At 33.2% G+C, this 26,387-nt stretch overlaps 1 protein-coding gene across 7 annotated transcripts in view; it reads right to left on the bottom strand.

Moving 5' to 3' along the window:
• The window catches only part of ANKRD12 (ankyrin repeat domain 12), a 168,012-nt gene that overhangs the window by 31,901 nt on the left and 109,724 nt on the right, over nucleotides 1-26,387 (bottom strand). For all 7 annotated transcript variants that reach the window (XM_051970453.1, XM_051970456.1, XM_051970451.1 and 4 more), the window contains 2 exons: nucleotides 21,072-21,219; nucleotides 116-4,848 (listed from right to left, as the gene is read on the bottom strand). In XM_051970453.1, coding sequence (XP_051826413.1) covers nucleotides 116-4,848; nucleotides 21,072-21,219 — 4,881 coding nt within the window. The remainder of the gene's footprint in view (nucleotides 1-115; nucleotides 4,849-21,071; nucleotides 21,220-26,387) is intronic.

Raw genomic sequence — 26,387 nt, 5'->3', positions numbered from 1 at the left:
TATGAGAAGTGTTTTTTCCTCTAAATGAAGCATATTTGACATATTAACTAGATTATATCTAAGAAATACCTTGATATATTCAAAGTATATTTTATCAAGTAAAACTGTTACTTACAGTAGGAATACAAATCTTGCTTAAAGGATTTCCATCCAGGAGGTATGATCCATTAAATGTCACATATTCATCATAATACTGAGGTGCTTGAGGAATAACACTACACAGTAATTTGCGTTTCTCTTCTATTTTTTTTCTTATATGTAAGTATTCAAAATATGGATTTGCCCTTTCTGAACTATATGGTTGAATCTCATCTAATTTCAGAGAATCAACAATGGCTGCCAGAGACTGCTGAGTTTTTTCTTTTGCTTGTAATAAAGAGGGATTTACTTGCACAGGTTGAGGCACACGTGACATTTTCCTTTTCCGTGGATGGTGAACTTGAGCATCATCTTCTTCAGTTAACCTTATTCTTCCTCTAGGAGAAGCAGATTCATTATCTTTTTCAGACAATGGCATACAACTAATAGGTATCTGTTTATTCTGACTTGCCATTATATTTGCTCTGTTTCTAGTTATCCTTTGAGGTATTTGGTGATCATTTTTATCATCTTCAGCAGTTTCTTCTATCTCTATTTTAACTAATTGGCTACACTTATGTATTTCTCCTTGACCAGATGGTTGTGAATGACTTTCAGGATTTGATAATGTGCTTTGTTGTAATTCCTCATCTTCTGTGGACAGAAGTCCTTTCCTACTTTCACTATAATTTTTTGAACTATCTTGTTCATTTAGGTTTCCTTTGGATATCTCTGCATTTAATTCATTGAGATCCACATCAGACTTATTAGTTATTATTAAAACTGAACTCTCAAGTTTTTCTTTTTCATGTGAAATAACCTGAGTATCATTTGTGCTATCAACTTCATGACTTTGCGAAGTTTTATAAATAAGTTTGCTAATTGAGTAAGGATGTGTATTTATTTGTGAATAGGCATCATTTCCAAGAAAATCCTTTTCAGATGATACTATGGGAAAGGCATTAGTCCTTTCATGATTTGGTGATGTATCCTGAATGGTTCTTTCAGTATACACAGAGATAAATCCATCTGTCTTTTGACTGTCAGTTGGGGAAAAAGTATTTTCCAAGTCTTTTTTAAAATTATCTGTGTCTAAAACAGAATTAGTTTGGACTAGAGGCTTCTGTTGAAAAGTTGTCTCCTGATTATCACCAATATATGACAAAGGCATATGTTTAGGAATACATTCAGCATCTTGGATTGACTGGCCATGGAAAGAGCAGGGTAGCTGAGAAGGCATAAAAGATGCTGAATCTTGAGCACCTGAATTTCCTTGTATTTCAGTTTGATGTTGAGGTAATAATTCAGAAGTATTCTGTTCTTTTAATATTTTGTTGTCAGGATTACACAATCCTTGGATGATTGGATCTTGATCAGGTACTCTATAACTTGAACAGTTAAAATCATTTGTGCTTAATGATTCTAGTCTGTCAACAGATATCTCCCAAGATTTATTTTGTTGAGTCATATTAATTAGATTACATGGCTCTACATGCATAGGGTTTTCTCCAATAGGGTTTATTTGAGTAGTACTTTTGATAACATTTGTATCTGATGAACTATGTTTACTACTGAAAGATGTAACTGGAGAAATAGCAAAACTGGAATGTAAGTTAGACACTTTTGAAAGGTCATTTTCAGGCACATTACAAGAAGACACTTCATGTTTAGGGGAATTGCAAATATGACTTGGCACAGCTAGTAAACTACTTGGATTATTTTCTTCTGACATTGTTTGAAGTTGTTTTGAATGTTCTGAAATGACAGGTGGCATGCTACATCTTCGAACTTCCACGACAGGTCTACACTCACTAAGAATAAGTTTTACATCTTCTATAGAAGATGACCTGAGATGGGATATTGGAAGCCTGTTTGCAAATGGTAATTTGAGCCGTTCTGGCAATTCAGCTACACTGTCCAACTCCCTTTCATGAAGGGCAGGAGATTTGGCAACTGGAAAAAATGGTGACTGTGAAAAGGACATTTGGGAATCAGAACCTTCCAATATAAAGTCAGAATCATATTCAACTATAGGCCTTGGTGTTGTTACTGTAGTATGGCAGGAATCTTCTGAACTAGTAACTGAAATCATAGATATAGATCTAGAGCTGAGACCTGTTTTTTCGCTTTCAGATCGAGGAGATCTGCTTAAATTATTATCTACAATTAAAGATGACTTTCCAATATTTGTTATGCTCTTTGTATCTACAGATTGAGATCTGTTACTTGTAGCATCTTTCAAATGTTTCTCCTTAGTGTAAACATCAGACAACTCTGAACTCTTTGACCTAATAAGTTCTTTATTTTTTGATTCTGCTAGTGTATTTTTTGTTTTTTCTTTATCTTTTACTTTGTTGAGTTCTAAAGAGGAACGGTTCCTCAATCTTTCCTTTTCTTTTTGCTTAATTTTTTCTTTATGTTTTTTATGCCACTGTTCTATTTCTAGGTCTTTAAGGCTTAGCATTCTTTCAAAACTTGTTTGCATTAAATCATCATTCACTAACCTCTTTTCCTTTGGTCGAGTATCTTTTGGAGTCAATGATGATTTGAATTTATGCTTATCTACTTCAGATTTGTGCTTGGGTAAATTATTTAATTGTATTTTATCTTTGTGTTTATCTCGTTCTTTGTATCTATCTATATCTTTATCCTTTTTATCTTTTTCTTTTCCATCAGGAGTTTTCAAAGGTTCATCTTTTGTTTTTTCTTTAAGGGACGAAAGTTTTTCATGCAATGTTTTACTACCTTCTGTGAAAGTTGACCTTTTCTCTTCCTGTATATGCTTAGAAGCAGCTGAAGATAAACTTTCTTTATCTCTAGATTTTTCTCTTTTCTCAATCTCCCTTTCTTTTTCTTTTGTCCTGGTTTTTTCAAGTTTAATATATTCACTGTCTTTATCTGATAGCTTACCTTTTTTCTCTATGAAGTGTTTTTCTTTGCTTTCACCTAGATGCCTCTCTTTTTCAGTTTTTTCTTTGTCATGTTTTTTATCCATCTTATCTCTATTTTTTTCTCTGTCATCATTTTTTTTAACAGTAATAACATTTTTTATCTTCTCACTTTCTTTATGGTATTTTTCTGCCTGTTGTGAATTTACTCTGTCTTTTTCTTTTGCTTTTTCTATGCACTCATTCAAATCTAATTTGTCTCTTTCTGGCTTATGATCATGTTTTATCTTCTTTTCTTTTTCAGCATTTTTTCGGTCACTCCTTTCCAAGTCTTTTTCTTTAAGTTGAAGACGTTTCTCAGGTCTGTCCTTAGTTTCTTTCATATTCTTTTCTTGTTTGTCAATTTCTGTCTCTTTTTCTATTGAATGTAATCCTACTGATTCTTCTTTAACATTTATACCCAAAGGAAGTAATTCTGTTTCTTTATCTATCGAGATATTCTCCCTTTCTTCTTTTAATTCTCTGATTTTTTCTTCCTTCAAGGACTTTTCACTTTCCTTTTTCCCTTTTTCTCGTTCCTCTTTAAAGTTTCTTTCTTTTGGTATGTGTTTTTCCTTGCTTGATCTGTCATCTTTTGTGTTTTTTTCCAATTTTGATTTTTTTTCAGATGGCAGGAATTCATGTTCCACATTTGAAAAGATGTCTTCAGTTTCATCAGTTTTAAAAAAATTCTCTTTCCAAAATTCTCTATCAAATTCAACACTTCTCTGAATTGCTTTATTTCCATCCTTATTTTTGTATTTTTCTTTTTCACCATCTGACTCTTTTTTATGCTTTTCTTTTTCTCTGTCTTTATGTTTTAATTTATGTTTCTTTAAAGTCTTGCCTTCTTTATCAATCTTTTTCAGAGTATAGTCTGAATTATCAAAAGATAGACTATGATCTTCATCTTTAATTTTTGGAATAGATTTCTCACCAAATTCTAAATGGAAATCTTTCTGATGATGTTTACTTTTTTCTTTATGTTTACAATATTTTACACTAGAAGTTTCCAACAGGAATTCTGACTCTGCATTGTTTTCATGTCTAATGAGGTCAGACTGTAAAGATGTTTCAGAACTACCTGGTGATAAGCATGTTTTGGTGTTTTCTTGTTTTAGTAGTGTTGATTGTTTTTCACTTAGTCCACAAGGATGTTTAGGAGATTTACTAGTAGTAATATGAAACAACTGTAATGAAGCATCATCTTTTGTAGTAAAAGACTTTCTAAAATTTTCTTCCTCTTTAGTTTTGTCTAGAGAATCTAATACAGGATTACATACCAAGTTTGTTATTCTAGAATTTTCTTTTCCTTCTTTTTCTTGCTTCAACTCTTGATTTTCTTTATTTTTGTTTTGATTTTTTAATTTTCTTTTAACTTTTCCTTTCTGTTTATGTTCATTTGCAACTAAATAGTCCTTTTTGGATCTTAAATCAGAAGTTGAAGTTTCAGGAACAGAACAGGGAGCAGAAACAACTTTTTTGTCTTGAAGCATCTCTTCATCTGAACTTTCAGAACTTGAATACAGAACTCTAGATGGTTTCTGTTTTTTACTTTTAAATAGTTTGGGATAGACTTTTTCTTGCTTCACAAATAAATTCTTTTCTATTTCAGATTCATTCTCTTTTCGTAGTTCTTTCCTAAGAATGTGTCTGTCATCAATCATTTTATTTATTTCATCATCATCATCATCTTTGAATTCATATTCATCAAGAGCAGAGGGAAGAGGGGCTTTATTAGATATTAACTGTTTACTTTCACTGACTAGTGAGTCTTTCTCTGCTTCAGAATCAATATTTTCATCAACACTAGAAGGATTTACAGATGGTGTCTCTTCAGAATCTAAAGCAAGAAAAGAAAATCAGTTGGTCAACAAATTATAATTTTCAAAAAAAATCAGGATGACAAAAAATACATAATATGCAAACAGCAAATTTCAAATTAAATTGAATTTTAAAAATCACTCAAGCTTTATGTATGAAATATTATGGAAACAGCAACACCACGTTTTCTTTTGGGTCCATGTTATCAAACTACTTAGTACAAAAAGTCCTTGTATTACTACTCCTAAATCCTTTTGATGATTGTTTACAATAAAGAGCTCATATGTTATTATAATTAAGTATTGCTTTATAAAGTTTTTTTATACTTACATAGAACTTACACTTATTATAGAAATGCTTTTCAATCACTTCTATAAAGAACTATGTGAGTCTATCAAAGTCTAATAACTTAAAAGATGGAAGATATTTTTCACTAGAAAAATAAAACAGGGATAGCTAGATGAAACAATGGACGGAACACTAGTCCTAAAATCAGGACTCACTCAGTTCAATTTTTCTGTATTTCAAAGGATATGAAAAATTTAGGTGAAATTACAAAAAGGTATGTATCTGATTATTAATTAGACCTTCCCTTGACTACTATTCTATATGTGATGTCTCTCCATACATAATCTGTAGCCTGGTATAGCACAGAACTTAACATATAGTGAACCTTTAGGCTTTTTTCATTCATTCATTTATACATATACATGAACATATATGCATAAATGCCAAAAAGGGACTTTTTTTGAGCTTTGTTAGTGAAAGAAAATATTTAGGGGAAAATACCATTGTTTCATGTCAAGGTGCTAATGTTAGAGTGACTCTATTCCATCTCCAATTAGTCATAAATTTGAATGGAAAACTCAAATGGATGAGGGTAGAGAAGAAATGGAGATACTAGATAAAATAATGTTCTGAACCTCTAAAAGAAAGGGATATTCTATCTTTAATACACTGCTTTTATAATAGAAGGGAAACTCCTCTTCATTCCAGGACAACAGTCTCTTTGGGAGAATCCCAGCTTGCTCTATTAAATCTTCCCTCCCACCAAGCAACCAATACTATTCCTTTCCCAGATCAACTGCTGGGTTTGGCTGGCACAGGCTCTATATTCTGGGGCAGTGGTTATAATTTTTAAAAGCCATTCTCCCTCTTCCCACCCATTTTGTTAAGTAGAAATGGATGGATTAGAATTTGTATTACAGATCTCATTAAATTATCTTTCCCTCTAAGATCACTCCTTTTCCAAAACTGCCTCTTTCTATTGAGGGAACTATTATCCTTCCAAGTTCTCAGTTTCCATTTTTTAAACTCTGATGCTTTACCCAACTAAACCTTCTCTATTCAACATTACCAAATATCTCAACTGTCAAATTTTCTCATTTGTTATGCTTAATGATCCCTCTTGCAACATCTGATATTGTTCATCACTCTCTTTTCCTAGATAATAACTTTCTTCCTCCCTTTTTTGTTGAAAATGTATAAAACCTCTCACTTCCATTTAGAAAGAGAATTTTCTGATCTATTTAAAAAATCTAGAGGAAGAGTTTCACTTATTAACAATATAAAAATGAAGCTCATTATTAGTTTGGGAGAACAAGAGAATGACATCAGGAAAGATGGGGATTAGTTGAATTCCAAGAAAAGCTTCTGCATAACTTAGTGGATGGGACTGCAAAATAAGCGTCAACATTTAGTTAGATGAACCATGAAGTCACTTCTTTTATTGTAGGGTTCTTAACCTTGTTTGTGTCACAGATTTCCAATACAATTTGATGAAGCTTAAGAGACATTGATCAGAATAATTTTTTAAATCCTTAAAATATATAAAATTGCAAAAAATATCACTGAGTGAAATACAGCTCTGAGTATAATGTAGTATATATATATGTATATTGTGTACATATGTATGTATATACATACACAATGAAGTTCATGAATCAATCTCAAGTACCCCGGCATAGAACTACATATGCCAGTGAAATATCTTTTTAGGTTATGAGAAACAGTAATACCAAGTAATAATATAAACTAAACTTAGAGACAGTTCTTAAAACTGTTTTATCATAAAATGTCAAATCAATATTTTAAAAATCATAAATCATATTCAGTCACATTGCTCACTAAAGTATTATCTTTAATATTTTTAGTGAAAACAAAATGGTTTTCTAACATTAATAAAATAATACTTTTAAAAATTTTATCCATATCTTATCCCTTTTTAATTTCAAATTTTGCATTTCATAATGGTCACAATTATTAGCACAGTACACTTATATAATTTACAAATAAGACTATATACACAGATTGAGGTAAGTTCTCAATTTTTTTTTCTGCTGATAAGGGTGCTGAACCATAGCTTTCAGGTTCCAAATGTGAGGACAGGAAAAAAGACTTTTAAATGATCCTATGGCTTGGACAGTATGGAATTAATAATGAGTAAAGAACACCTCATCAGCACTAGCAAAGTTGCTATACTAATTTTATATTGCCAAGCTCCCTTTTCCTTTCTGAATTTTCAGTTTGCTTAGTCAGGAATCAAAATATACTCCTGAGTGCCACCAACTTTCTGCCTGGTAGGAAAATAGTGGCACAGTAAAGACTACAACTAAATACATAACAACAAAAACAACAAAATCGCCCTTTTCTAACAAGTCAAGAATCACTTAGATGAAAAAACCACTATCTTTTTACAAAGCAAATCCATAGGTTAAAGTGAATTGCACTGATGATTCACAACTTAGTGTAAACTACTTTTCCTACAATTTAGGGAAATATCTAGAACAATGAAAGAAGAGTTTTGAGAAGGGTGGAATAATGGGAAATAGAGATGATTTTGTAATTTGAAACATTTTTGGGGAGGATAGAAGATTAGTCCAGAAAGGATGCTGTGCAGGAGCCAGAGGCATATCTCATAATTTTTTCCTGTGGTCTTAATAGTGTCAGCATTCAATAGGAGCATTGAGAATGATCTCTAGTGGCATAAAGTTGCACACACCTAGGTGTGGTGTTCTCTTCTTTTTTTTTGTAAAATATGATGGTTCTTTGTGAGCAGGTTTCTTGGGGAAGTTTTCTGGAGGCAGCCTTAGTTTCAGTTCAGATCAATAATCACCTCAAATTCAGCCAGCTGATAAAAGTTCAAATCTTTTATTGTCTCTTCCAAAATAGCCCAGTTAGTTTTCTTAGAGGCCTCTCTCCCTCCTTGGTTCCAAGAGCTCTTGTGGTTTGTCTTTTGTCACCTCCAGCTCCCTCTGAATCTTGGTTCTCCTCCGAATCCTTCATTCTGCCTGACTGCAGTCTCTAACTTGTCAATCTCCTGAACTCGCTGACTTATGGTTTTCAATCTTTTTCAACTGACCTCTCCTGACTGAGCTCAGTTCTTTTTATGCTCTTTTAGAGGTGTAAACTCAAAAATTGACTCCTCCTCCGAGAGTGGGATTATGGGAGGTGTGAATTCACAAAGTTAAAAAGTTAATTTTGTGAATCTCCCATATTTGTGAACTCCAATGTGTGAGTTCTAATGTGTAAACTCTCTTAAAGGTGTGAGCTCTAATGTGTAAACTCTTAAAGGTGTAAACCCAAGCATACAAGCATTGCTTCCATCAATTCCAGTGAGTCAACACCTTGTTTCAAGTTCTGGCCCATAACACCTAGGCAGACACACAGCAAATTGAGGATGAGGGTATCTACATATCACTATTATACCATGACATTTGAGAAACACTAAGGATGACCTTTTCCCCTTGGATTAATATATATTAATAATAATAATAATTAATTTCTTTCTATATATTTGGGATGTTACTAATAACTTGAAGGAATAATAAAACTGATTTTGAGTCTTAGTTAAAACCTCACATTTCTTCAAAGCTCTTAACATGAAATTAGGGCCTTCTTTCCCCTCTGTTAATTATCCAATTTATTTTGTCTATGTATATGGCCATTAAGACTGTTATTGGGTCCATTAAGACTGGCAGCTCTGTAAGAATAGGAACTGTTTTTTGCTTTTCTTTGAGTCCTCAAAGCTTTAGACTGTGTGTGGAACTTAGTAGGTACTTAATAAATGCTTGTTGGTTTGATTTAATCAATTAAAATACCCTCTTCCACTTCTGGCATGAAATTTCCTGGTTACTATTTGATTCAAGCTTTATAATCACCCAGTGGAGAGGTTCATGACATATATACATATGGATAAAAAAAAATCACACATATAGGAAGCTAGATGGCACAGACGAGTGCTGGATCTATTATCAGTCAGTCAATATGATAAATGTGAGGTGGTATGTCTCAGTTGTTTTTATTTGCATTTCTCCAATTATTAGTGATTTATGGCATATTTTCATGTGATTATAGATTTGATAGATTTGATTTCTCCAAAAAAACTGCCTGTTCCAGCTCTTTTTGTAGCAGCTAGAAACTGGAAACTGAATGGATGAAACGCCAAGTCATCAATTAGAGAATGACTGAATAAATTGTAGTATATGAATGTTATAGAATATTATTGTTCTTTAAGAAATGACCAGAAGGTCATGAATTGACTCTAAGTGAAATGAGCAGAACCAGGAGATCATTATACACTTCAACAACAATACTATATGAGGATCAATTTTGATGGACATGGCTCTCTTCAACAATGAGAAGATCCAAATCAGTTCTAATTGATCAGTAATGAACAGAACCAGCTACACCCAGAGAACTAATACTGGGAAATGAGCGTGGACCACAATATAGCATTTCTACTCTTTCTGTTATTGTTTGCTTGCATTTTGGGTTTTTTTTTAAGGTTATTTTTACCTTCTTTCTAAATTCGATTTTCCTCATGCAACAAGATAACTGTATAAATATGTATACATATATTGTATTTAACATATACTTTAACATATTTAACATGTATGGGACTACCTGCCATCTAGGGGAGGAGATGGAAAAGTTGAAACAGAAGTTTTTGCAGGGGTCAATGTTGAAAAATTACCCATGCATTTTTGTCAGCCTGCATTTCTGATTTCCTTCACAGGCTAAATGTACATTATTTCAAAGTCATTCTTTTTGTGCAGCAAAATAACTGTATGCACATGTATACATATGTTATATTTAACATATACTTTAACATATTTAACATGTATTGGTCTACCTGCCATCTGGGGAAGAGGGTGGGGGGGAAGAGAAAAATTGGAACAAAAGATTTTGCAGTTGTCAATGCTGAAAAATTACCCATGCATATATCTTGTCAATAAAAAGCTATAATAAAAAAAATTTAAAAAAAGAAAAATTATCCATGCATATGTTTTGTCAATAAAAAGCTATAATAAAAAAATAAAATTACATAGTAATCATCCTCTAAAAAAACAAAACAAACAAACAAAAAAAAACCCTACCCGTTCATATGGTCAATTCATATGAATTGGGGAATGGCTCTGATTTTTTTTTTTTAAATTTTACCATTACTGCTGCTGTTCAGTTGTTTCAGTTGTATTTGACTCTCCCTGAGGTTTATTTGGGGTTTATCCTGAAGAGGTTTGCCATTTCTTTCTCCAGTTCATTTTACAGATGAAGAAACTGAGGCAAACAGGATTAAATGACTTGTCAGGGTTATACAGTAAGTGTGTGAAGCTGAATTTTAACTCAGGTCTTCATAACTCTAGTTCTGGCACTCTATCTGCCTTGTCTACTATCACGTCATATGCAAAATGTGGTAGTTTTGGTTCCTCATTATACATTTTTATTCTTAAATTTCTTTTTCTTGTTTTATTGTTATAGCTAGTATTTTTTATTACAATATTGAATAATAATGGTGATAATCCTCAAACTTAACATTATAAGACTAACGCTTCTTCATAATATATAAGTTTAGAATTAAGTAAAAGCATTTTTTACTTAAAAACACTTAATTCATGACTGACTCACAGAGATAAACTGTAGGGAAGTCTAAAATTTTTATCCTTGTTTTCTGAGAGATGAATTCAAAATATTCAGGAAGGGTTTGATCTATAACTCCCTCTTCTAAAGCTGAGTAGTATATCTTCTTTTATATATTAGAATTAAGAAATTATTGGTGTCCAAAACTCTTTTTCCCTGCCACAACCTCCCTCCAACTTTATCTAATCTCTAATACTATATTACTTCCAAAAAGAAAAACACACAAAAGACTTAACAACATCCTGGATTCTATAACTATAGAAGTTAAAGAATTATGGAAATGTGTAACAGAGTTACCAAGTCAAAATGATATTTAAGTGTAATGGAAAAAGTACTATCTATGTAGAAGGGTAGTTGAGCCCCTACTAAGGAGCAGCACTTATACTGTGGTCCTTTGCTTGAAGATCAAAAGTCATACTGAGGAAATAAAATTCCTCTTCATTGGTTATTCATGTAACTGGGAAGTTTACAATAAAGATGACTAGTGATTAATACAGGAAGACCTGACCACCCAATAATGTATAAGATTATAGATACCATTCAAAGGTGCTTTTAAAAGTCCCAGAGGGGAAAAAAAGTCCCAGAAGGTAGAGCTGGTTCAAATGGTATTGGATCTCTTTTCCCAATGACTCCAGTCCAAGCCTTCTATGTCCATATCCCACTCCCAACTATAAAGGTCCTATCCCTTATATGGGAGACAGATGTGGAGTTCACATTCCTTCAATTAGAGAGAGTCACCAATTATAATCCTTGTGGTAAGATTAAGGAGGACTCTAGGGACTCCCATGTCTTTGATACATAAAAGATTAACTCTTATTGGTGATGTCTCTCCAAATAGAACACAAACTCTTTGATAGGTCTATCTCTCTTTTCTATTTGTTTGATAGATTTTCATGTATGTTCTGCCTATAGTAAGCATTAAAATGATTTTTCATTTGTTGTAAGAGCTAAGGAAGAAACAGTTTCACTTTCTCTGGGATGCATTTAATGCTTTCTTTCCTTTGGATTTCCAGCAAAAGAGGAAAGAAGGAGCACCTCTCTTCCAATCCAGGAAATAGGACAACACTTGGCTACCAAAACCATTCCTGAGAAGTTGCTGTGTTGCAGTCAACAAAACCATTTGGGACTGGCTAAGAAATAGAGTGATGGATCAGTGGCATAGATTATATACACATAACACAATAATTAAGACCTATAGTAATTTAGTATTTGATAAACCCCCAAACTCCAGATTCTAGGATAATATCATTGTTTTATAAAAAGATAATGAACAAGCTGATTTTAGAAAGGCTTGAAAATATTTACATGAAATGATGCTGAGCAAAAAAACAGAATTAAGAATACATGGGTCATAATAACAATAAAATACTTCAAAAAATTGCTGGGAAAACTGGAAAATAATATATCAGAAAATCTGCAGAGACCTACATCTCATATCCCATACCAAAATAAGGTCAAAATGGGTACATGATTTGGGCATAAACAATAATAACAATAAACAAATTAGGAGAACAAGGGATAATTTACCTATCAGGTCTTTGGAGAAAAAAGGAATTTATGACCAAAGAAGAACTAGAGAACATTATAAAATGCAAAACGGAGAACTTTGATTACATTTCTGGAGTTGTGAACTAATCCAATCATTCTGGAGAACAATTTGGAATATGCCCAAAGGACTATAAAACCGTGCATATCCTTTGACCCAGCAGTACCACTACTGGGTTTGTATCACAAGGAAATCATAAAGAAGAAAAGAATCCACATGTGGACAAATGTTTGTAGTAGCTGTTTTTCTGGTGGCAAAGAATTGGAAAATGAGTAGATGCCCATCAATTGGGGAATGGCTGTAATGTTCTCTCTAAAATGTAATGTTCTCTGTTGAGGTTTTCTTGGGGTCTCTGGAAGCAGCCTTCGTTTCAGTTCAGGAATCACCACACAAGTAGCCAGAGTTTGTTAGAGTCCAAATCCTTTATTGTCTCCAAAGTCTTATTTCCTTCCCTTGGGGCTTGGCTAGCTTTCTTAAATGCCTTGAAGAGTCTTGGTTTCAGTAGAGAAGTGAAGGAGGAGAGCCTGCCACCAAGGTGGTATGAGATGAGTTGAATGAATCTAAGTCCAAGAGCTTCTTCAGCCTGCAGATACCACAGAGATGGACGATCTGTCTCAGCCTCTGAGAGCTTCTAGTGCGCTTGTCTTCTCTGGCCCTGAGAGCTTCTCCTTATATGTTCCACATCGAGTATACACCAATCATTATATCACTAGGAAACCATTATTTGTTGTAGGATTAAATCAATGCTAAACTAGATTTAACCATAGTCTCCTCAATTCCACTTAGTACCTTGTTTCAAGTTCTGGCCCATAACATCTCCTTGTAGGATTAAATCAATCATACTGAATTATGCTAAATTAGATAACTATTGTCTCTATCAATTCCACTGACTTAATAGCTTGTAAAAATCTTTTGTGTCAAGTTCAGAGTTCTGACCCATAACAAATTGCTGAATAAGTTAAGATATATGAAAGTTATGGAATATCATTGTTCTATAAAAAAATGATGAACAAGCTGATTTTAGAAAGGCTTGAAAATATTTGCATGAAATGATGCTGAGCAAAACAAGCAGAACCAAGAATACATGGGTCATAATAACAAAAAAAGTGTGCCATGATCAACTATAAAAGACTTGACTCTTTTCAGCAGTCCAATGATCCAAGGCAATCCCAATAAACTTTAGAAAGAAAATGACATCTGCTTTCAGAAAGAAAACAAGGGGACTTCCAGGGGCAGAGTCAAATTGGCAGGCCACAGGTTTCTCTCTGACCTTCTTTATAACCTTCACAATAATTATGAAATCTAGCCTGTGAATTAGCTCTGCACTAGCAGAACCCACAAATATTGGGAGTGCAACAAATTATCAGCAGAAGATAATTTCAAAGATCGCCAGAAAAGATCTATTTCAATTGGAAACAGGAGGGAGGCAGCCAGTGGAACCAGCTGAGTACAAATGCCAGTGCAGACAACACAGAGCTCCAGGACATTGCTAATTCCGCAGGCATTGCAGGCTCCACATGGCAGAGAATCTACAGGGAGGAATCTACAGGAATCTACAGTGGTGTTGGCCATTTTGCTCTGGTTGCAAGCCAGTAGGTCAGTAGAGAAGTTAAAACATTCAAGACAAACACAAAAGATCAATAGTGAACCCCAAAAGACCAGAATCTCAGGGGACCTGGCCACACTCACCCAGCACCCCCAGTGCAGCTGCACTGGCTTGGAAACCTCTGCCACCCTAAAGGCAGATCTTAATTTAACTTAAAAAAAAACGAGTAAAAAAAAGTAAAGAGGAATCTAATAATTAACAGTTTTTATGATTAAAGAGAAGGACAGATTTCAAACCCTGAGGAGATTAAAGGCAGAATGTCTCCAGATGAATCTCCAAAAGGTGATATAACCTGGTCCCCATTACAAAATAAGGCTCTCCTAGAAGAAATTAAAAAGAATCTTAAAAGAGAGCTAGAAGAAAAATGGGAAAGAAAATGAAAGCTTTGTAAGAGGGTTTGAAAAAGACAGCATAAAATAAGACTTAGTGAAATGGAAAAAGCATATAATTCATTAAAAGATAGATTTGATAAAATGGAAAAAGAAAGCAACTCCCAGAAAAACAGAATTTGTGAAATGGAAAGAGAAAATAACTTCTTAAAAAACAGAATTTGTGAAACAGAAAAAGAAAATAACTTCTTAAAAAATGGAATTTGTGAAATGGAAAAAAATTCCATAAAACACAATTCGTTTAAAAATTCAACTGGACAAATAAAGTAAAAAAAAAAGTAAATGAAGAAAATAACACACTAAAATTCAGAATTGAACAAATGGAAATGAATGACTCAATAGGACAAGAAGAAGAATCAGTCAAGCAAAACTCAAAAAAAAAAAAAAAAAAAGAAAATACCTAACTGAGAAAACAACATCTGGAAAATAGATCTAGGAGAGACAACTTAAGGATTTTTGGACTCCCTGAAATACATGATTTAAAAAAGAGCCTAGAAATTATTTTTCAGGAAGTCATCAAAGAGAACTGCCCAGATATCATAGAAACAGAAGGTAAAATGACCATTGAAAGAATTCAAGCAGATCAAGCAAAATCAAAAATTGATCTGATTAAAAGAGATAAGGAAGGAAACTATACCTTGCTAAAGGGTACCATAGATATTATTAAACATATATGCACCAACTGGTGTATCATCTAAATTCCTAAAAGAGAAGTTAAGAGAATTGAAAAAAAAAATAGACAACAAAACTATAATAATGGGAGATCTCAACCTTGCTCTCTCAGAACCACAAAATAAATAAGAAAGAAATTAAAGAGGTAAATAGAATACTAGAAAAAAACTAGATATGATAGATCTTTGGAATGAAGAATGATACCAGGTGGCAAACTACATAGCAAGTTATTTGTGTGGTCCTATGTGCTCAGAGTTGTTTTTGTTACATTATAAAAAGGGGAAAGTCATTGAAATAAGCGGACTCTATTTTCCTCTATTTTCCCACCACCCTCATGAGTCCTGCCTCATCACTTCTCCATTAGGAAGATATATTTTAATCACCCTAGTGTGGGGGCTCTAGAAAGCAACAGTATGTTTTGTCACTCCAGCTTGGGGGCTCTAGAAAGCAGGATATTTTAATCACCCCAGTGTGGGGATTCAAGAAAGCAACAGTACATTGTCACCCTAACTTGGGGGCTCTAGAAAGCAGGACTCAAATATTTTAATCACCCCAACTTGGGGCTCTAGACACAACAGAGACAGAAAGGAGTACACACTTTCTCTCAGCAGTTCACGGAACCTATATAAAAATTGACCATATATTAGAACATAAAGACCTCAAAATCAAATGCAGAAAGGCAGAAATAGCAAATGCTTTTTTTTTTTTTCAGATCACGATGCAATAAGAATTACATTCAATAAAGGGCCAGAGAAACATAGACCAAAAAGAAATTAGAAACTAAATAATCTCATCCTAAAGAATGAATAGGTGAAACAGTAAATCATAGACACTCAATAATTTCATCCAAGAAAATGACAATAATGAGACAACATACTAAAATTTGTGGGATGCAGCCAAAGCAATAATAATGGGAAATTTTATATCTCTAGAGGCTTACTTGCATAAAATAGAAAAAGAGAAGATCAATAAATTGGACTTGCAACTAAAAAAGTTAGAAAAATAACAAATTAAAACCTCCCAATCAAATACCAAACTTGAAATTCTAAAAATAAAAGGAGAGATCAATAAAATTGAAACTTAAAAAAATTGAATTAATAAACAAAACTGAGTTGTTTTTATGGACAAACTAACAAAATAGATGAACCTTTAGTAAATTGGATTAGAAAAAGGAAAGAAGAAAATCAGATTGTTAGTCTCAAAAATGAAAAGGGAGAACTATCCACCAATGAAGAAGAAACTAGAGCAATTATCAGGAGTTACTTTGCCCAATTTTATGCTAATAAATTTGACAATCTAAGTGAAATGGAGGAATACCTACAAAAATATAGATTGCCCAGATTAACAGAAGAGGAAATAAATAACTTAAATGGTCCCATTTTAGAAAAAGAAATAGAACAAACTATTAATCAACTCCCTAAAAAAAAAATCCCAAGGACCAGATGGATTTACATGTGAATTCTACCAAACATTTAAAGAACAATTAGCTCCAATACTATATAAACTATTTGAAAAAATAGGGAATGAAGGCCCCTACTAAATTCCTTTTATGACACAGACATGATACTACTACTTAAACCAGGTAGGTTGAAAACAGAGAAAGAAAATTATAGACCAATCTCCCTAATGGATATTGATGCTAAAATCTTAAATAAAATATTAACAAAAAGACTACAGAAAATTATCCCCAGGATAATACACCATGACCAAGTAGGATTTATACCAGGAAAGCAGGGCTGGCTCAATATTAGGAAAACTATTAGCATAACTGACCATATCAATAACCAAATTAACAAAAACCATATGATTATCTCAGTAGATGCAGAAAAAGCATTTGATAAAATCCAACATCCATTCCTATTAAAAAATACTAGAGAGTATAGGAATAAATTGACTTTTCCTTAAAATAGTCAGTAGCATCTATTTAAAACCATCAACAAACATCATATGTAATGGGAATAAACTAGAACCATTCCTGATAAGATCAGAGATGAAATAAGGTTGCCCATCATCACCATTGCTATTCAATACTGTATTAGAAATGCTAGCCTTGGCCATAAGAGAAGAAAAAGAGATTAAAGGAATTAGAATAAGTAATGAGGAAATTAAATTATCACTCTTTGAAGATGATATGATGGGCTACTTAGAGAACCCCAGAGAATCAACTAAAAAGCTATTAGAAATAATCCACAACTTTAGCAAAGTTGCAGGATATAAAATAAACATGAATCATCAGCATTCTTATACATCACTAACAAAATCCAACAGCAAGAGATACAAAGAGAAATTCCATTTAAAGTAACTGTTGATAATATAAAATATTTGGGAATTTATCTGCCAAGAGAAAGCCAGAACTATATAAACTATATACATTTTGCACACAAATAAAGTCAGATCTAAGCAATTGGAAAAATATCAAGTGTTCATGTATAGGTTGAGCAAATATAATAAAGATGACAATACTCCCTAAGCTAATCTATTTATTTAGTACTATACCAATCAAATTCCTAAGAAACCATTTTACTGAACTAGAAAAAATAACAAAATTCATCTGGATGAACAAAAGGTGAAGAATTTCAAAGGAATTAATGAAGAGAAAAGCAAATGAAGGTGGCCTAGCTATACCAGATCTAAAACGATATTATAAATTAGCAGTAATCAAAACCATTTGCTACTGGTTAAGAAATAAACTAGTTGATCAGTGGAATAGGTTAGATTCACAGAACAAAATAGCCAATAAGTATAACAATCTAGTATTTGACAAACCAAAAAGTCCCATGTTTGGGGATAAGAATTCACTATTTGACAAAAATTGCTGGGAAAATTGGAAACTAGTATGGCAGAAAGTAGGCATAGATCCACACCTAACACCGTATACCAAGATAAGGTTGAAATGGGTTCATGATCTAGACACAAAGAATGATGCTATAAACAAATTAGAAGAACATAATATAGTTTACCTCTCAGATTTGTGGAGGAGGAAGGAATTTGTGACCAAAAAAGAACTAGAGATCATTATTGATCATAAAATGGATAATTTTGATTATATTAAAAAGTTTTTTGTACAAACAAAACTAATACAGACAAAATTAAAAAGGAAACAATAACTGGGAAAACATATTTACATCCAAAGAATCTGATAAAGGCCTCATTTCTAAAATACATAGAGAATTGACTCAAATTTATAATAGTTCAAGCCATTCTCCAATTGATAAATGGTCAAAGGATAGGAACAGACAATTCTCAGATGAAGAAATTGAAACTATTTGTAGCCACATGAAAAGGTGCTCCAAATCACCATGGATCAGAAAAATGCAAATTAAGACAACTCTGAGATATCACTACACACCTGTCAGATTGGCTAAGATGACAGGAAAAGATAATGATGAATGTTGGAGGGGATATGGGAAAACTGGGACACTGATACATTTGTTGGTGAAACTGTGAATGGATCCAATCATTCTGGAGAGCAATCTGGAATTATGACCAAAAAGTTATCAAACTGTGCATACCCTTTGATCCAGCAGTGTTTCTACTGGGCTTATATCCCAAAGAGGTCTTAAAAGAGGGAAAGGGACCCACATGTGCAAAAATGTTTGTGGCAGCCCTCTTTGTAGTGGCAGGAAACTGTAAACTGAGTGGATGCCATCAATTGGAGAATGGCTGAATAAAGTATGGTACATGAATGCTATGGAATACTATTGTTCTGTAAAAATGACCAGCAGGATGATTTCAGAGAGGCTTAGAGAGACCTACATGAACTGATTGTTGCTAAGTGAAATGAGTAGAACCGGGAGATCATTATACACAGCAACAACAAAACTATACAATGATCAATTCTGATGGACATAACTCTTTTCAACAGTGAGATGATTCAAACCAGTTCCACTTGTGCAGTGATGAAGAGAGCCATCTATACCCAGAAAACCATGGAAATAGAGGGTGGAATACAACATAGCATTCTCACATTCTCTCTTGTTATTTGCTTACATTTTGTTTTTTCCTCAGTTTTTTTTTCCCTTCCTTCTTGATCTGATGTTTTTTATGCAACCAGATAACTGTATAAATATGTATGCATGCACACACACACACACACACAAACACACACACACACACACATATATATATATTTATATGTATATCTAACATGTATTGCACTACTTGCCAGATGGGGGAGGGAGTGAGGAAAAGAAGGGGAAAATTTGGAACAAAGGGTTATGCAAGGGTCATTGTTAGAAAAATTACCTATGCATATGCTTTGTAAATAAAAAAGCTTTAATTAAAAAAAAAAAACCTATGGAGATTGAATGTAAATCAATTCACTTCTTTTTTTGTTTGCTTTTTTTCCCCTTGGTCATGGTTTTTCCTTTTTTGTTTTTATTTTTCTCTCCCAACATGAATCATAAAGAAGCATCTATTAAAAAAGTTAGTATACATGTAAAAAAATAAAACAAATACATATGTGGGGGGAAAAAGTTGCTGTGTCATCTAGAAAGGTTCCTATTCTTTAGCTGGGAGCCGAGGCACATGTGCAGTTTCACTGAATTGGTCCAACTCTGAACATTATGAATTAAATAAACTGTTGAGGGCTAACCTGGGAAGCTACTCACCATCTGGAACATTGTTAGAAATAGCCAACTTGAAAAGTAATTACCTAACTCTTATTTAAATTCCTCTGGTGACAAAAAACTCACATTAAGTTCTTATTCTCTTCCATTTTTGAATTCTTGATCTGGAGTCAGGATCCTGGACACTATATCTAGTTTGAACACATCATTTCACAGATGAGGAAAAGGAGGTTTAGGGGAGTTAAATGACTTATCTAGGACGTATACAACTACTGTCAGAAGTGGCGTTTGAATGTTAAGTCTTTCTGACGTCAAGCTAATGCTGTTTCTCCTACTAACTTTTGTTAGGATTTTTTTTCTTGAGTAGAATTATTTTTTGTACTTCTACCTCCTGGGTTCTAATTCTCCCCCGAAAGACAACTAAAATAATTCTAGTCTTTTTTCATGAAATAACCTTTTGATTACTTGAAGATGCTCTCAGAGATCCCTGTCAATCTTTTTTTCCACCTACATAAAGCATTCTCATTGCCTTAATAGATCCTTGAATAGAATGGTTTTGCATTCACATTTCTCTGGATATGTTACAGCTTTTTAATGTTCATATGAAATGTAGCAATCTAGAACTGGATCCAATATTTCAAATGTAGGCTGATTAGAGCAGATTTCCATGGGACTATCACTTTCCTTCTATCAAGGCTGCCTAAAATGCTATTAGCTTCTTGGCTGTCGAATGTCATACCACTGATTCACTCTTTTTTTCTCCTTACTTAACAGTGTTTTATTTTTTCCAATAACATGTGAATATAGTTTTCAACATCCATTTTTGTAATGAGAGTTCCAATTTTTTTTCCTCTTCCCCTTTCTCCTCCCCAACATAGCAAGCAATCTGATATAGATTATACATGTACAATATTTTTAAACATATTTCCATATTAGTCATTTGTGAAAGAAAAATCAGAACAAAAGAGAAAAACTATGAGAAAGAAAAAACATGTAAACAAAAAAATGAAAACAGTATGTTTTATTCTGCATGCAAACTCCAAAGTTCTTCCTCTGGATGTGAATGGCATTTTTCAGCCCAATGCTATTTGAACTGTCTTGAATCACTGGATTGTTGAGAAGAGCTAACTCTATCATAGTTGATCATCACACAATCTTGCTATTATTGCATACAATGTTCTCCTGGGTCTGCTCACTTCATTCAGCATCCCACAGATTCACTATTGAACTTAGCTCATAGTTCATCACAACTCATATGCCTTCTTCACATGAACTATTTTCTAGCCATATATTCCCCAAATGAATTTGTGAATTGGGTTTGCATGGAAAAAAGTTGAAGTATCTTTTATGGGAGAGAAATGATAAAACTGGTACTACAGATATACTTCAACACATGTTAAGAAAAAGTGCATATTAAGCCAATTAGGGGAATTATTTCTTAACAATACTCAAAAAAGATCAAGAAATTATGAAGCACTCTATAATGCTATTTTAAATATCCAGCTAATGAATTGTTCTAACATATATTCTTATGGAACTAACCTGTAAAGCTCTCATCGTCATCAGATAGAGGCACTTCTCTTTTCAGAAGCAGTTCTAACTCCTCTGTCTCTGCTACATCCACTGGTCGCTCCCCATGTTTGTTGGCTTGAAATGCATTTCCACCATGTCGAAGTAGTAGCTTGACAATCTGCAATATTAAGCAATTTAAATTCTTTAAATTCTATAAATGCAATTGAATTCAACCCACATTTATTAACCACTATTATGTGCATGCATTAGGTATTAAAGGCAATACAAGTAAGGTATCAGTTCCTGACCTATGATGACTATGAAGCAGATGAATATTAACTAGTGACTTCCATTGTTCAAATTTTAGAAAGAATATAAAGAGAATTTACAGATGAATCATAGCTAAGATATTTTTAAAAAGTAGAGAAATGAGAAGATTCATAATGAATTCAATAATTAAATGTTTTCATGAGATCAACCCAAGATTATTATGAAAAACAGCAAAAAAAAAAAAATCACTAAACTATAAATTTTTATCTTACAAAACTAGATTGATAAGATTTATTCAAATGTAAAATGTTAAATTGATATATGTGAAATAACTGATTTAGAGGAACTATTTTTGCTACTGAACCATGAATATCTAACTATTCAAAAAATATATTAATTGGAATGACTCAGGCCTGCAATATTTGATTTGTATAACAGAATAGTAAGACCTGAATTTAATCCAGTCTCAGATATTTACTAATTGTATGAACCTGGGCAACTCACATAACTTGTTTGCTTCATTTTCTTCAACAATAAAAATAACAGCATCTATCTTGCAGAGTTGTTGTGAGGATCAAATGAGATTATTTGTAAAAAGTACTAAGCACAATGCCCGAAACAGAATAGATGCTAAACAAATGTTAATTTTTTTCCTCTTCCCCTCCATGGTAAAAAGTGTTTTCCCTTGGCTGGTTAAAGTCAAAGAGAGAAGAGGAAAAAAAGTGATAGCTTTTTAATTGCAGGTAGCCTGTAATTCTAGGTATGTATTTTTGGAGGGAGATGGCTCATAGGTGTCCATGTTTGTAATTTTATCAATGTTAGGGACCCTCCTGGTATAGAAACATTTTCGGTAACTGGTCTGCAACTTACAATAGAGAGGTTAAGTGAGGAAAGGAATAAACACTTATGTATTTCCCACTATATGGAAGGCAATGTGCCTAAAAGGCACTTTTACAAATTTTATCTCATTTGATATCTTATTTGGTTAAGTCACAGGTAATAGGCTATCAATGGCAAGCCATAAACCCAGTTCTGAACTTCAAGACTAGATCTCTTTTTTGGCAAAGATGGTGGAGTGATTTGCCATTTCCTTCTCCAACTTTTTTTTTTTTTTTTTTTGGTGCAAATGAGGAAACTGAGGCAAACAGGTTAAGTAATTTGCCCAAGGTCACATATCTAATAAAGAGTCTGAAGACAGATTTGAACTTAGGAGGATCAATCTTCCTGACTCTAGACCCAGTATTTTATCTACTATGTAATGTAGAAGTACTATGTGATGTATGTAAAGGCCATTTAGGTACCTTCGTATATATCATATCTGTTGTAATTAGTAATTAATAGCTTTTCTTGCTTCTAAAAATGGAGTGATTGGTTTGCTATTTCCCTAATGTTCTTTGGAAAGGAATCAAAAATTGTCTTTTGAAAATGCCAGCATATGGGGGCTTATTCAGAGACTACATAAATATGACATTCTCCATAAAATTCCATTTCAGTTCTTTACTATGGAATGGAGATGACCTTGTGTTCTCTGAGGCCTCAAGTGGGATAAAAACTGTAGAAGTTCCTACTAAGCAGGAACGGGTTTGAATATGGTCCTGGTGATAAAAGGTTTAAGGAATAAACCAGTTAAGTTTGGAGAGGCTTTATAACAGGCTACATGTTGGTGAAGTTTTTGGTCACAGCAGTTCTCTTGTCTTCATTTATCATTTTGTTCGTGCCTTAGAATGTGATCAATTTTTATACATGTTAAATAAAGAAAATTTCTAATATTTCCACTTCTTATATAGCTTTCAAATCTATTTTTTTCTAAGTATTCTATGCAAGCCTGTGAATTCTTGTTTCTCTTTATCTGCTTTGTTATAGATAGTATGGTGGTTAAAACACTTTCTATTAATATTCTGTCCAAAATTCACTTATATTTTCCTTTTAAAATTTAGGTGCTTTTGCTTATTGATCTATTTTCCATGTAAAGTGTATCTTTAGGAATGATAAAATTCCTATATTTCTCTCTTGGTGATTTCTGACTTGAATTTAATGTTGGCTAATATCAAATCTATAACTCCTGACTTTATGGAATGAACTAATAAATAATAAATTTTATTCAAATAGTCATATAAAAATTTGAAATGCCTTCTTGCTTTAGGTTTCCTATAAGAAACCTATTATTTTCTGTCATATTAGTATCTATTTAAAAACCTCTTCTGATTTTATAGAATAATGCAATCAATTTATGTTTAAAGAATTAACTGCTAAACTTATTTTTTTTCCTTATCACACTGATACATTACTTGTTTTTATCAGTTAAACTTAATTATAATTTAGTTAATTATAACTGAATCGCTTTTAAGGGCACTAGATACAGAATTAAAAGAGCTGGATTCAGATTCCAGATGTGCCTACTTCTATGTGTGACTCTGGGAAAGCCACTTAACCGCTCTGGAGCTTAGTTTTTCTCACTTGTAAAGTGAAAGTACTGGAATAGATCATTCCTGAGGTCCCTTCCATCTCTAAATTTAAGCTGCTATAATTGCCTGATTAATTAGTTATTATTTTGTTTGTACTGTAGTTAGTAATATATACAGACATTCCTCTCTGATACTTCATCACAGCGAGGTGGTGATACTGGGATCCCAAAGGCACCAAGGCTGTTCTAGTACTATTCAGCTCTGCCAAACCAGAAAGGCTTTTCTACAACTTGGACAACAGACTGATTAGAGACAAGCTGACCTACATACATATAGGGTGGCAGATGATGGATTCTTTGCCTTACTAATCTCTTGGTTTAAAAAAAAAAAAAAGAAACAAGATCAAGTATTAGGTCAGAGCAATATCCTAATCCCTTACCCCCATGTCCTTTAGGCATTTTTCCTTAAAAGGTATTATAACCAATCTTGGGACTTGATCTGCTGAGAGAACTAAATGTTTAGGCTGCTGACTTGACTTAGTCCTCTAGTAGTACAAAACAGCCATGAGGAGGCTCCTAGTATGCTTGGACTTTGAAAAATGGTAGACAATATTGAATTTACATATATTTTTGCCATGTTTAACATCTACTGGATTAATTGCCATCTAGGAGAAGGGGTGGGGGAAAGGGGAGAAATTGGAACACAAGGTTTTGCAAGGATCAATGGTGAAAAATTATCTTTGCATATGTTTTAAAAATAAAAAGCTTCAATTAAAAAAAAGTATTAAAAATGGTAGGCAACTTAGGCAAGGGAGTTTGACCCAGCGGGTCAATTCAAAGTGTCCTCAATATATATTTTTGTAGAATATGCTTCTACTATGGCTAAGTAATTTCTTTTTGTTATCTTTCAATAATCTGTGAATGTCTTATTTCACTCCAGTACTGAATATGAATTATCAGAGTGCTGGTTAAGGTCAACCCAGAACAGGTACCTTTCACGGATATGGTTATGGGCATAATAATTAACAAATAAGGGATACAGTCTACCACAAAAGATTAAAGTAGCTAATTTTGATTTTGAACAAGAAAATGAAATGAAACATGAAAATGAAATGAACATGAAATAAATTAATGTAATTAGGATAAGAAAGAAAATTGATGAATAGGAAAAAAAATCTTTTACCAAATATCTCACTCTTATAAGGGTCTGATATACAAGATACAGGGAATTAACACAAATATCAAAACCCATCTTCTCAATGAAAAACTTGATAAAGGATACCAAAAAAATTCACAAAAGGATATAAAATTTTAATGAACATATGAGAGACTATTCCAAATCAATGAACCTCCTATTTGCTTTTTCCTGTTTTGTTTTTGTTTTTAAATAAAGGTATGGCCTCTTTAGTAGGATGGGAAAGGTATATAATGAGAAATGAAAGTTTTTGAACTCCTGAGGGACATATTACCAACGAGGCTTGTATCAACAGACCTCATTGTTACCTTGCCTGGATCCAGTTGCCTGGAACTAACATGTTTCCATTCCCTCTTTCTTTCCTCATTCCTGTGGATACCCAATTACAGAAAAACAAATTTGTCTCATTCCCATTCATCTCAACTTTATCCTGACACTCTACATCCACTTGTCCTTTTCACTGTGTTCCTTAGGAATTCATTCCATAATTAACAAGTTTTCTCTCAATTTATACTATTTTCTCTCTTGTTTCTTCTATCTTATGGACTTCCTGATTCCTGGTTCTTTCCATATGACATTGAATCCTTGGATATTCTTTTCAGGACTGGTGAACTTGCACTCAGACTTGATTTACTCATCATGGTAAGGGTGGGCAAGACATTTCTTGTTCCACCCACTGCTATATCTAAACTCTTCTATTCTCATCAACATTTTACAACCTCTTTTTCTTTGAGGGTCATGCAATCTATTTTTATCGTTCAATCCAGATTCTGGCAGCTATTCCTAAAGAACCCGTGGACATTCTCCCTTCTTTATTCAGTGCTTGGCTCCCTTTCCACCCCAAATCTTACTCTTATACCAGAAGACTTAAAATATAAACTGAAAATCCCTCAAGTACCCTAATTTCATATTTCTACAACCTTCTCAAGTCCCATAACCTATTCCTTTACTTCAATTCACTTCAATACAGAGGTGGTTGTACCCCTGATCTTGGAATCATCATGAGCATTCCATCTCTATGTAATATGAAATTCCCTTATCTTATCATAATTTTTTTATAATTCCATTTCTCTTTTTGTCTTTTTCTTCCCTTCTCAATATCAAACTCCCTTCTGAGTTTTCTGCTCTATCTTAAAACTCCCACCTGTCTTGATACTTCTCAGTCTCATCTGATGAATCTTTAATTATACCAGGTTCTTTAAATGTGGATGTTTCCCATGGTTCAAACATAGATCTTCTTCTCCCTCTATACTATCTTACTTGGTGATCTCAGAAGATTCCATGAGTTTAATTATCATGTCAATGGAGATAACTATAATTTTCTACCTTAATTTCTTTCTGAGGTCTCCTGAGGTCCTCTCCCAATAACCCTTCTTTATCCCTGCTTAGAATCTCTGACTTCCTCTAAGAGTCTGCTTTTTCCAGAGTTCTACTCAGTCTACAGATGCAAGATAAAAAAGATTATAAGTAACAGAGG

The sequence above is a fragment of the Antechinus flavipes genome, chromosome 1, assembly GCF_016432865.1.
Source record: "Antechinus flavipes isolate AdamAnt ecotype Samford, QLD, Australia chromosome 1, AdamAnt_v2, whole genome shotgun sequence".
NCBI classification, from domain to species: domain Eukaryota; kingdom Metazoa; phylum Chordata; class Mammalia; order Dasyuromorphia; family Dasyuridae; genus Antechinus; species Antechinus flavipes.
This window is presented reverse-complemented; position numbering and strand designations above follow the sequence as displayed.